The sequence below is a fragment of the Lepidochelys kempii genome, chromosome 3 (genome assembly GCF_965140285.1).
Source record: "Lepidochelys kempii isolate rLepKem1 chromosome 3, rLepKem1.hap1, whole genome shotgun sequence".
NCBI classification, from domain to species: Eukaryota; Metazoa; Chordata; order Testudines; family Cheloniidae; genus Lepidochelys; species Lepidochelys kempii.
Window position 1 is genome coordinate 39,889,524 of NC_136382.1, and position 12,183 is coordinate 39,901,706.

Below are 12,183 nucleotides of genomic sequence, written 5' to 3' on the forward strand. Positions count from 1 at the left end.
GGCCATTTGAAGATCCAAATATGCGCATTATTGGTTGGTGCCCCCACAAAGCACATATAACCACATCATGACCGCTGACATCATAAGTGCTAATTTTTAGGCCAGCAAAAAGTATGTATGCTGGCTAGCATATTATATGTCAGATTAATAACGTGTTATCCACACCATATGAATACGTATTAGTATGTATTAAGCACAAATATTGTAACAGTAATATAGCATAAACTGGCCTGTACCATAATCCTGTTCACTTATGCTAGGTATCTCATAACTCTTTGCAGTTGCTGAAGTAAGAATATGGTCTAAGCAGACAGGAAACCTGTCAAAAAATCAAGATACATTCATTTTATGTCTTAATACAAACTAGGGAAATACCTTCATGGACCAGTACCCGGAATGCTAGTCCAAAATAAAGATAGGAAGGAACAGAACAATAAGTTAAGGAATTGGGACAAAATGATGGGTTGGATTTTAGCGATGTGTAAAGAGATGTGTAAACTGTGAAATCATATAAATAATACCATCTAAAATGTATAACTTTGGGAGCACATCTTACGCTAAAGGTGAATGTAACATCTCTGCACAAGAGGGCTTCCCAGACACTGGCATCATATAGAACCTTTTTCCTGTAGTATGTTATTATTGGCTTATAGCAACAAACCTGACTGACATTGGTTATTTGGTCTCTTGAGTATATTTTATAACAAACCAAAGTGTGGTCAAGCAATTGACTATGCAATTTACCAACAACTGGTAATTAACTCTTTGTCCATCAGAATGAGATCTAATATTGAGTTATCCTTTGCTGGGTGCAGGACTTTGTGTTAAAGAATCTTCATCTATCATTTTTAGGAATTCCAAGGAAGTTTTGTTGTTGGTCACATAAGATGCCAAGCAAATATTCCCCAGTATTCTTAAGTAAAAGAATTAAAGGTGTCCATATCCCATCAAAACCCCAAGTGGATTTGAGCACCTAACCTCCTCAGGCTTCTTTTAGTAAGAGAAATCCATATTATGTGATTTATATCAGTGTTTCCCAACCTTTCCAGGCTACTGTACCCCTTTCAGGAGTCTGATTTGTCTTGCGTACCCCAAGTTTCACCTCGCTTAAAAATTACTTGCTTACCAAATCAGAGACAAAAATACAGAAGTGTCACAGCACACTATTACTGAAAAATTGCTTACCTTCTAATTTTTACCATATAATTATAAAATAAATCAATTGGAATATAAATATTGTACTTACATTTCAGTTTATAGTATATAAAGCAGTATAAGTAAGTCATTGTCCGTATGAAATTTTAGTTTGTACTGACTTTGCTAGTGCTTTTTATGTAGCCACTAGGCAAATATCTAGATGAGCTGATGAACCCCCAGGAACCCAGAGGAATGTGGTTGATAACCATTGATTTATGTGACCTCATGAGGCATTAACATGTCAACTGTCATCGACAGTTCTTACTACATTTGTAACAAAGTTCAGCTGAGAGAATAATGGGCTCCTATACAACACATTTAGGGCCAGATCCACAAAGGGACCCAAGTCTCAGTTTTAGGAGCTACTGCGATCCACAAAAACTCTGCTTGGCTTCTGCCTAACCCTGTAGGTATGAAAACTTGCTCAGAACCTAAAGTTTTGCTGTAAAAGTTTTCTAGGCGCCTAAATTTCTGCTTCTGGGCATGCTGCTTCACTTTAGGCCTCCAAACACCTGTCTCATTGCTACGCCCCAAAATAATCCATAAACCTGGGGAGCATCTATCTTGCCTGCAGGGCCTGACCCAGTAGGCAACCTTAGAGGCTGCTTAACGCCACACAAAATGGGGAAGGGGAGAGGACCTTCCTTATAACCTTTAGCCCAGTGGTTACATACTCACCTCAGAATGTGAGAGACCCCTGTTCAATTCTTCAATTATTTTCCCTGATTAGAAGTGATGTTCTCTACCAGTATGATGAGTGCCCTAGCCACTGGAAGTGATACTCTTGTGTGGGTCTCATTCTGTCTCTTGCTGAAGCTGTTCCACTTTAATTAAATAATTAAAATATTAATTGGGCTACAGCGAATCACTCTATAGTGCAGTGGTTAGGGCACTCAGAGAGGCTCCCTGACTAGATCTAAACATATCTTTTCATCTACTTAAGGTGAGCAGCTGCAGATAGAAAAAGAAGAAGGGGAAAGGAGTCCAGGAGAGCTGGCTGTATTTCAAGGAATCCCTGTTGAGGTTACAGGGACAAACCATCCCGATGAGTCGAAAGAATAGTAAATATGGCAGGTGACCAGCTTGGCTTAATGGTGAAATCCTAGCGGATCTTAAACATAAAAAAGAAGCTTACAAGAAGTGGAAGGTTGGACATATGACCAGGGAAGAGTATAAAAATATTGCTCGGGCATGTAGGAATGTTATCAGGAGGGCCAAATCGCACCTGGAGCTGCAGCTAGCCAGAGATGTCAAGAGTAACAAGAAGGGTTTCTTCAGGTATGTTGGCAACAAGAAGAAAGCCAAGGAATGTGTGGGCCCCTTACTGAATGAGGGAGGCAACCTAGTGACAGAGGATGTGGAAAAAGCTAATGTACTCAATGCTTTTTTTGCCTCTGTTTTCACTAACAAGGTCAGCTCCCAGACTGCTGCGCTGGGCATCACAAAATGCGGAAGAGATGGCCAGCCCTCTGTGGAGATAGAGGCGGTTAGGGACTATTTAGAAAAGCTGGACGTGCACAAGTCCATGGGGCCGGACGAGTTGCATCCGAGAGTGCTGAAGGAATTGGCGGCTGTGATTGCAGAGCCATTGGCCATTATCTTTGAAAACTCATGGTGATTGGGGGAAGTCCCAGACGACTGGAAAAAGGCTAATGTAGTGCCCATCTTTAAAAAAGGGAAGGAGAATCCTGGGAACTACAGGCCAGTCAGCCTCACCTCAGTCCCTGGAAAAATCATGGAGCAGGTCCTCAAAGAATCAATCCTGAAGCACTTGCATGAGAGGAAAGTGATCAGGAACAGCCAGCATGGATTCACCAAGGGAAGGTCATGCCTGACTAATCTAATCGCCTTTTATGATGAGATTACTGGTTCTGTGGATGAAGGGAAAGCAGTGGATGTATTGTTTCTTGACTTTAGCAAAGCTTTTGACACGGTCTCCCACAGTATTCTTGTCAGCAAGTTAAGGAAGTATGGGCTGGATGAATGCACTAAGGTGGATAGAAAGCTGGCTAGATTGTCGGGCTCAACGGGTAGTGATCAATGGCTCCATGTCTAGTTGGCAGCCGGTATCAAGTGGAGTGCCCCAAGGGTCGGTCCTGGGGCCGGTTTTGTTCAATATCTTCATAAATGATCTGGAGGATGGTGTGGATTGCACTCTCAGCAAATTTGCGGATGATACTAAACTGGGAGGAGTGGTAGATACGCTGGAGGGGAGGGATAGGATACAGAAGGACCTAGACAAATTGGAGGATTGGGCCAAAAGAAATCTGATGAGGTTCAATAAGGATAAGTGCAGGGTCCTGCACTTAGGATGGAAGAATCCAATGCACTGCTACAGACTAGGGACCGAATGGCTAGGCAGCAGTTCTGCGGAAGAGGACCTAGGGGTGACAGTGGACGAGAAGGTGGATATGAGTCAGCAGTCTGCCCTTGTTGCCAAGAAGGCCAATGGCATTTTGGGATGTATAAGTAGGGGCATAGCGAGCAGATCGAGGGACGTGATCGTTCCCCTCTATTTGACATTGGTAAGGCCTCATCTGGAGTACTGTTTCCAGTTTTGGTCCCCACACTACAAGAAGGATGTGGATAAATTGGAGAGAGTCCAGCGAAGGGCAACAAAAATGATTAGGGGTCTAGAACACATGACTTATGAGGAGAGGCTGAGGGAGCTGGGATTGTTTAGCCTGCAGAAGAGAAGAATGAGGGGGAATTTGATAGCTGCTTTCAACTACCTGAAAGGGGGTTCCAAAGAGGATGGCTCTAGACTGTTCTCAGTGGTAGCAGATGACAGAACGAGGAGTAATGGTCTCAAGTTGCAGTGGGGGAGGTTTAGATTGGATATTAGGAAAAACTTTTTCACTAAGAGGGTGGTGAAACACTGGAATGCGTTACCTAGGGAGGTGGTAGAATCTCCTTCCTTAGAGGTTTTTAAGGTCAGGCTTGACAAAGCCCTGGCTGGGATGATTTAACTGGGAATTGGTCCTGCTTCGAGCAGGGGGTTGGACTAGATGACCTTCAGGGGTCCCTTCCAACCCTGATATTCTATGATTCTATGATTCTAAGAGGTAGAGGAAATTCTGTATTTGTCCATTTGGCACAATATTTTCCTAAAAGCTGAGAAAATTTAGACCTGTAACTAGTCATCTTTATGGATAATTATTAGTGCATTTTCTTCTTGTCAGTTGCTCATCTTGCACATGTATGTTTGTATAATGCCATTGTGCAACTGTCCTCCCATGAAGGCTAGCCATTTACTACTCTTTCACCTTCTGCAAACAAGTCTTCTTTTTAAATGCAATGTTACTCTCATGGGGTCCAGTTTATTCAAGCTTTTAAGCACATTGAGCACTCTTCCTGAAAAGGGATGCACTCTTGAATTGGGGCCATGATATTTTGTCCTGCCACTTCCAACTTTATACATAGTTAAAGGTAGAGTCCCATTTACAACAATGGGAAACTGACCAGATCTGAAAGGAAAAGATGTTGAAAATTTAATACAAAATGAAAATTTCTGAGAGACTGTGATGGGGTAGACTAGGCCCAGAGGCCTCTGCTGGAAGCCTCAAGGTCCTGCCACACTTGCCTCAGAAAAAGGGCAGTGGAAAGGATCCCTCCAAGCTGCCTAGAGAGGCTGCATGGGACACAGCCAATCAGGAAAGAGGTTGCAGGAAGCAGTCAATCAAAGCCCAGCAGATTAGGATAAAAAGAGCTGCAGACCCAAAGTGAATTCAGTCAGCTGGTAGGGACTGGGAGAGTAAGAGGTACTTCTGGCTGACTATAGAAGCTGAAAGGCTGGACAGAGCAGCTGATGGCAGGGGCCGAGGAGAAAGGAAGATGCTCTTGGCTGCCTGCTGGGACGCATAGAAGACAAGGGCTGTAGGGAAGTGGCCAAAGGAAATACAGTTAGAGGGACATGGTTACTATTTAGATGGTCCCTGGCTTGGGGCCCAGAGTAGTGGGTGAGCCCAGGTCCTCTCTCCCAAACAGCCACCAGAGAAGTGGCGATGACTGTGGTTCTCAAATTGGGGGGTGAGGACCCTTCAGGGGGGTCGCAAGGTTATTACACGGGGGGGGGGGGTCGTGAGCTGTCAGCCTCCACCCCAAACTCCGCTTTGCCTCCAGCATTTATAATGGTGTTAAATATATTAAAAATTCTTTTTAATTTAGAAAGGGGGGGGGGCGCGTCCACACTTCGGATCAGCGGGTAGTGATCGATCTATCAGGGATCGATTTATCGCGTCTAGTGTAGACGCAATAAATCGATCCCCAATCGCTCCGGAACTCCACCAGGGTGAGAGGCGGAAGTGAAGTCGACGGGGGAGCGGCGGCCGTCGATCCCGTGCCACGAGGACGTGAAGTAAGTGATTCTAAGTCGACCTAAGATACGTCTACTTCAGCTATGCTATTCTCGTAGCTGAAATTGCATATCTTAGAGCGATCCCCACCCAGTGTAGACCAGGCCTTAGAGACTTGCTATGTGAAAGGGGTCACCAGTACAGAAGTTTGAGAACCACTGGGCTATGCCTTGAGAGAAGGGAGTTTAAGCAGACCGAGGGAAGGCACTGTATGTGGAACTGTTACCCGTGCCCAGAAGGTACTGAACTGAGCCTGACCCAGCTGAAGAGCTGGGGTCAGAGGACTAAAGGATAGGCGAAGAGTCTCCAGGGAGAAAGTCCAGGAAGCATTGCTGTATCTCAGAGCAGGAACCTTCACATGTAAACTGACCAGCTAGGATACTGAGATAGGCCCTGTTGGTCAGACTGAAGACTGAGTCCCGGGAGGGCTACAGGAAGACCTACCAGCTGATGGGGTACTGCGATAGGCCCCTGTTGGATTAATTAAGGGCCTGAGCCCAGGGATGGCTGCAGGTTGACACCAGTGGAGAGGGTACCGCGATGGACCGTGTTGGACTGTTAGAAGACTGAGCCCAGACAGGGCTGCAAGACATTTTGGACTCTGTACCCCAGAAGGGGTTTGTTTGTTTTGCATACTGATTGTGAATGACTCAGACGGAGATCTGAGTCACTGAAAACCTGCCTGATGAGCGCAGCAGCTGACAGGAGGCATTGTGAGCGGAGAAGCTGACAAAAATTGCAGGCCCCCACACACTCAGCTACAGAGATGAATGCATCTATTACAGCATTACTTTAGTTGGTCCCCTATTATCAAGTCACCTAATGCTGGATTGGTATTCAACTACTGGACATACAAATTTTCCTTAAGAACCTGAATTTTATAGAAACACATGGTTATAAATTCATGCACATAGAACTAGGAGTACTTGTGGCACCTTAGAGACTAACAAATTTATTTAAAAAAATTTATAAATATATATTATAAATATTTAATAAATAAAAAATAAATTTGTTAGTCTCTAAGGTGCCAAAAGTACTCCTCGTTCTTTTTGCTGATACAGACTAAAACAGCTATCACTCTGCAACCATGCACATACTTTTATATGTTAATATAACATCTAACTGTTTTCCCCTTCAATTCTTTCATATAAGCCTGGAACAGAAGTTTGTGTTGAACACTGGCTAGGGCGATGGTCAAACATGCCCACATGGGTAAGTTTTTACATTAATTGAACTTTCTCAGGACAGAGCAGAACTACCTCCCCATGGAGTAACCTCACACTAGTATTGTGAGACCTGTTGTCTTTAGTTTAAAACTGAGCTTTCAAATGCATACTTTTGATGTGCCACCTACTCTCCTTTGAACAGCGTTCAGTGACACTGGCTATTAACAGAGACAGGGATTATGAGAGATTTCATTTTCAGCTACAGTTTTGACTTGAATAGGTTAATATTGCTAGATCAAAATATGAATCTCAGTTATGTTTTTATATTGTACTACTTTATCTTGAAAAGCTCTGCCTGGCTGAGCTTTGAAAGAATGTCAAGATAAACTGTAAACTTTCAGGTGCATCGCTCTAAAAAAAAAAAAAATACTATGTGGAGGGGATGGAGTCTGGCAGCTTATCTTCAGTCAGGGGAGTCACTCATTTTCTGAGGATGCCAAAGTGTGCTCTACTTTACAAATTAAGATGTGGCCTCTGTCCCAAAAAACATGCAGGCTGATTTCAACAACTGAGACATAACAAAAGGTGGGAAGGGCGGAGGAAGAAGGGTGAACATCAAAAACGTGTGGTAACTCAGAAAGGGATGTATCGTTCATGAAGGATTTTAAAAATTTAGTATTTATTTTAACACTTTTCATCCCCCTTGATTTTCCATAGGCCAGCCAGCAGAAGTGAGTTTTTAGGAGAAACTTGAACAAATCAAGGAGTGAATGAATCTGGGTTAAAGTGTACCAGCTGGGTGAAAGTGTACCAGGGCATTCCAAGCATTAAAGAAGATCCCGAGCCCTTTGAAAGTGCTATATGAAAGGCAGAGCAAGCCTGGCGTTGTGGGGATCCAAAAAGACCAGGAAGAGATTGCAGCAGTTGAAGCAGGAGATTAGAACACGGATTGGTGATCTGGTTTTTGATTAAGAAACAGAGGGGAGATATTTGAAAGGTTGCAGAGAAAAAAATTCCCTCAATTCTTACTCGACAGCAGGCAACTATTTATCTAAGGGAAAGAGAGGCTTAGATGTTAGGGAAGTACAAGGAACTGGTCAATGTTCCCATTAGTTTATGTATTGGGAAGTTAACTCCAGCTTTAGGACTGCAGAAGTTTGCAAATACTACCCAGCTTTTATACAATCCCAACTCTAGCGACTTGTGCTGGACAGGATGACAGCTGAAGCGTCTGATGATGGGTTAAGTATCCACAGACTTGTCTGCAGCAAAGTCAGCCTTGTCTGAAATAAACAGTCCTGAAGGATGCAGCTATTTTTGTTGAAAAATACAGCATTCATCAGTTAATGCTCAATATATGTAAATCTGTGTCAAAACATTAAAGCTTCTGTTTCTCAAATCCCTTTTTAAGAATTCTTAAATGGGATATATGTACAAGAATGTAAGTTTGTATTACACACAAAAAAAAGCAAAACGTTAATTTTATAGTACTTAGACACTGAAAGAGTTCATAAAACATATTTATTCTGCTGATCTCTGAATGAAATACATTGTTACACTGATGCCTGACAAAATGGCTGATCCTCAAATACAATTTTTAAAACTTTTCCAAATTCTTCTGAGTTAGGCCATAAAGTAGCTACAATACAAAACTAAAATTAAGAAGCTGCAATTAGGATTTACCGCAGAGATACAATATTACATTTTAAATACATCAATCAATTGAAATTTATATAACACTTCAAAGAAGGAGCTAAATATTATTTCCTTTTAGAAATAAAATAGCGTGGCACTAATGAGACTTCTCCAAAAATGCCTTACAGCATCTAACACACTGCTCATAAACAGTCTCAAAGTCTTTTTCATTTCCCTGGAAAAAGATAAGAAAAAGAAAGGGTAAAAATATCTAGCCACCCAGATTTAAGTTTTCAACAGCTACTTTTAAAATTGTGTTTGTTTTACAATCATACATACATATTAACGTTTAAAAGTTCTCAACTCAATTTGTGATACTTACATAGTATGGATCTTCAATAATAAGCTGTTTCTGTGGATCATAGCACCCAAGGAGTTCAATTTTAGCTGTACAGTTTTTAACTTGATTACTTTTTCTTTTCAGATCTCTGTAAAGTAAAAAAGAAGCAATTTTGAACCATTGTTTTTATGGCAATGGTGATGTCTGCTCCATTTGGAATCAGCATTATAAATTCAATCATTCTAGAAAGTTTACAGGGTATGAATGAAGATGAAAGAGCTGCAATACTTTCACAGTGCTGTGTACTCTATGTTGTTGCTTACTTTTGTTAAATGTCAAGGTCATCTATATAAAACGAAGACTAACTGGAAAACAAATAAATCAAGCAATTGGGTTCTCGACAATGACCTTAATTTGGCTTCAGTCACTAAAAAAAGTTTAAAATTTTTTTCTCCCGTCATTTTATGCATTATTTTCAGTGTCTCCCTTTAGCTTTCATTATACAAAAGTCTCTCTGGAACATAGTCAATATATTTCTTAAAAATATGAGTAAGCTTCTTCCAGGTGTCCATGAAATGCTACTTCAATTGTTCTGTTTTTGTAAATTCTCTTAGCTCTGCCTTCAATTCATTTAAAAAATTCTTCTGTTGTATTCATATTACATTGATTGCTGAAATGCTAAACAAAGTCTTTCTTCCCATCAGTGTTTGTAAACATGTGGACGAGCACTTCTGATCATTCCGCTTGCTTCTGTTGATAAGGTATGTTGAGAGCCCTATGCTGTAATACTAAAGTTCTTATATAAAACCTGACCCAATACCAATCACAATGGCTAGCCAGTCTCACTTTAGGACTCTCAACACACCTCAACAGAAGCAAGCAGAGTGCTTTGATTCTGGGGCATGTGTGGAACGAAAGGCTCCCAAACCTGTGAAGGTATCCCCTTTCCTCCCGCTGCTGGTAGTATGCCAGCAGATAGAATGAGTCTGCCGTCCCAGGCACTGTGGTAGAACAACTTCGAGCACCACAAGGCTGTTCCTAGGGAAAGCTGGACGATACTGGGGCCGAAATCTGAGATCTAGAATGGTAGCGTAGATGGCAGAGGTGGCTGGGTGCAGAGTCCTCTTCCCACTGTTGGGCTGCTTCCCTGCAGGAGCCAGAATGAATTTCAGTTCTCCCAAGTAATGTTAAGATCTTTTGAAATCACTCCAGTTCTACACTTCCAATATTTTTTCCACTTGCTTCGGTACAGCTCTTTTCACTGTGTCACTGACATCTTGGTAAGTGTAAAGGACACCAATATAAATGAAACTGGAAGTAAATCACCTAAGTATATCGTTTAGGCACTGACTAACACGTCAGTCAATTCAAGTGTCATACAGACAGTTGTTTCATGATTGGGTTGTAAAAGAGGTGGCCATTCACAACCATCTGAAAAAACTTGACTGATTTGTATAATTTCATCTTTATTTTTTAGTCTTTAAATCCTGAGAACTTTCAGAGGGCCATTGCTTAGAATTTCATACCCATTTAACCACTTGGCCCTGGACAAATGCATCCCCCAATTAGGGAGAAATTTTGCTACTGCTATCCAAATTAGCAAATTAGTCAGCTATTGTCATGCACAATTATTAAGCTCAACATGGTCCTGGGGAGACATGTTACCAGAATTACAGTGAATAGCAGCAAACCACCATTATTTTTCCTAGGATAATAAAGTGGCTTTTTCACACAGAGCCCTTTCTGCCCTCTCTAGCTGTAATGATAAAGATTCTTTTGACAGAACAGAATCTTTGAAAATCTGGACCTCACACCACTGTTTCCACCAGCTATGGAAGGTGGAAAACGGAGCAGGACAGGATCTCTCTGTCAATTGAGACCTGCTAAATTTTCTGTTATTTGCAGGTGTGTATACCCTAAAGCCCCAAGTTTTGCCCAAGAGTCTTAAGGTGTGAAGTGAGCTGTCTGTGAAATCTGCAAAAAGCTTCTGGCCATCAAGAGGTAATTCCCCATGGTAGATTGTAGCTCTTATGGAAACCCAGACAACTGAAGCCAGGAAGCTCACCTCATCACTACTGTGATGGAAACAGACTTGGCTGCAGCATTATTTCAGGTTTCACTAGATGCTGTGAAAGTCTTTGAAAAAAGCTGGCCCTCCCTCATTATGGCACTGAACTGTTCGCAGTGTTCCTGTGGTAAATGGTCAATAAAAGCCTTAAACTTCTCATGGTTCAGGTAATCATATTTTGACATCAGTGAATAGCTATCCTGAATTGAAGTGTTGATGATGAATACTCCTACGGCCAAACAGGTCCAGACATCTGGTCTTTATTATAATGGGTGGTCTTTTGGATATGCTGCCTGTCCCTGTCACTGACTGCATCCACAACCTGAGAGTTTGGTCCCATGTGAGAGAATAAAAACCTCAGCATCCCTGGCCAGGACGTAGTATTTTCTTAAATCAGTCCTCTTGTGAAGGGGGCTGGGAGGGAGGGAATTGCTGGAGTTTGCCAGATGATCTTGGCTGGCTCAAGGAGGACTTCATTGAATTAACAGTGCCACCTGTGCTGAGGTAGAGGTGTGCAATACATTCAGGAGCCTGTGATGAAAATCCTGGGCCTTCCTCTAGGGAAATTTGCAGGATGTCAGTGACCCAGTTAATAAAATCCTGGAATTGCCTAAAGTCATCAGCCAGCAATGGTAGTGATGGCCTTTGCTGCCTCATCAGGTGATGATGATGATGAGATTTTTGTAAGTGAGGGTAATCTCTTTGTCTGCTCTTGCTCCTTAAAGGTCCCCTTCGGCTCAGAGTGGAGAGGAGAGAGGAATGGTACCGGGGGATACAGACTTCTGTGTTTCCTGTGGACTGAGTGGAGGTACCTCAAAACTATTGCTGGTACACTGCCCATGGATCCCAGTAGAGCCAATGAGACCATAAGGAACTGGGGGAGATCCAGTATTGGTCTCTTCATCTGTTGGAAGCCAGGGCTCTGGTGTCTTGCCTTTGTTGCATTTGCAATGGAGGCAACAGGTAGAAAAAAATGGAGATCCTTGAACCAAAAGTTTTGAATTGGAATGCTTCTCCACATTCTGTATGGGAGGTGACAACCCCTCCTCATGGATAGTTGAAGAAGGAGAAGAGGTAGATCTCCCATAAACCTGAGCAGTCAGGAGTACTTGTGGCACCTTAGAGATTAACCAATTTATTTGAGCATAAGCTTTCGTGAGCTACAGCTCACTTCATCGGATGCATACTGTGGAAAGTACAGAAGATATTTTTATACACACAAACCATGAAAAAATGGGTGTTTACCACTACAAAAGTTCTCTCCCCCCCACCCCACTCTCCTGCTGGTAACAGCTTATCTAAAGTGATCCAGCATGGATTCACCAAGGGAAGGTCATGCCTGACTAATCTAATCACCTTTTATGATGAGATTACTGGTTCTGTGGATGAAGGGAAAGCAGTGGATGTATTGTTTCTTGACTT

At 42.2% G+C, this 12,183-nt stretch overlaps 1 protein-coding gene across 3 annotated transcripts in view; it reads right to left on the minus strand.

Annotated features, from left to right (window-relative positions):
* Nucleotides 1-12,183, minus strand: part of ACP1 (acid phosphatase 1) — a 52,788-nt gene that overhangs the window by 15,224 nt on the left and 25,381 nt on the right. For 2 of the 3 annotated variants that reach the window (XM_073336167.2, XM_073336166.2), the window contains exons 5-6: nt 8,736-8,841; nt 8,221-8,588 (exon numbers count right to left, since the gene is read on the minus strand). In XM_073336167.2, coding sequence (XP_073192268.1) covers nt 8,511-8,588; nt 8,736-8,841 — 184 coding nt within the window. In that variant the 3' untranslated portion in view covers nt 8,221-8,510. Of the gene's footprint in view, nt 1-8,220; nt 8,589-8,735; nt 8,842-12,183 lie in introns of those variants that run through there. The other variant, XM_073336169.2, reaches the window with a different exon arrangement.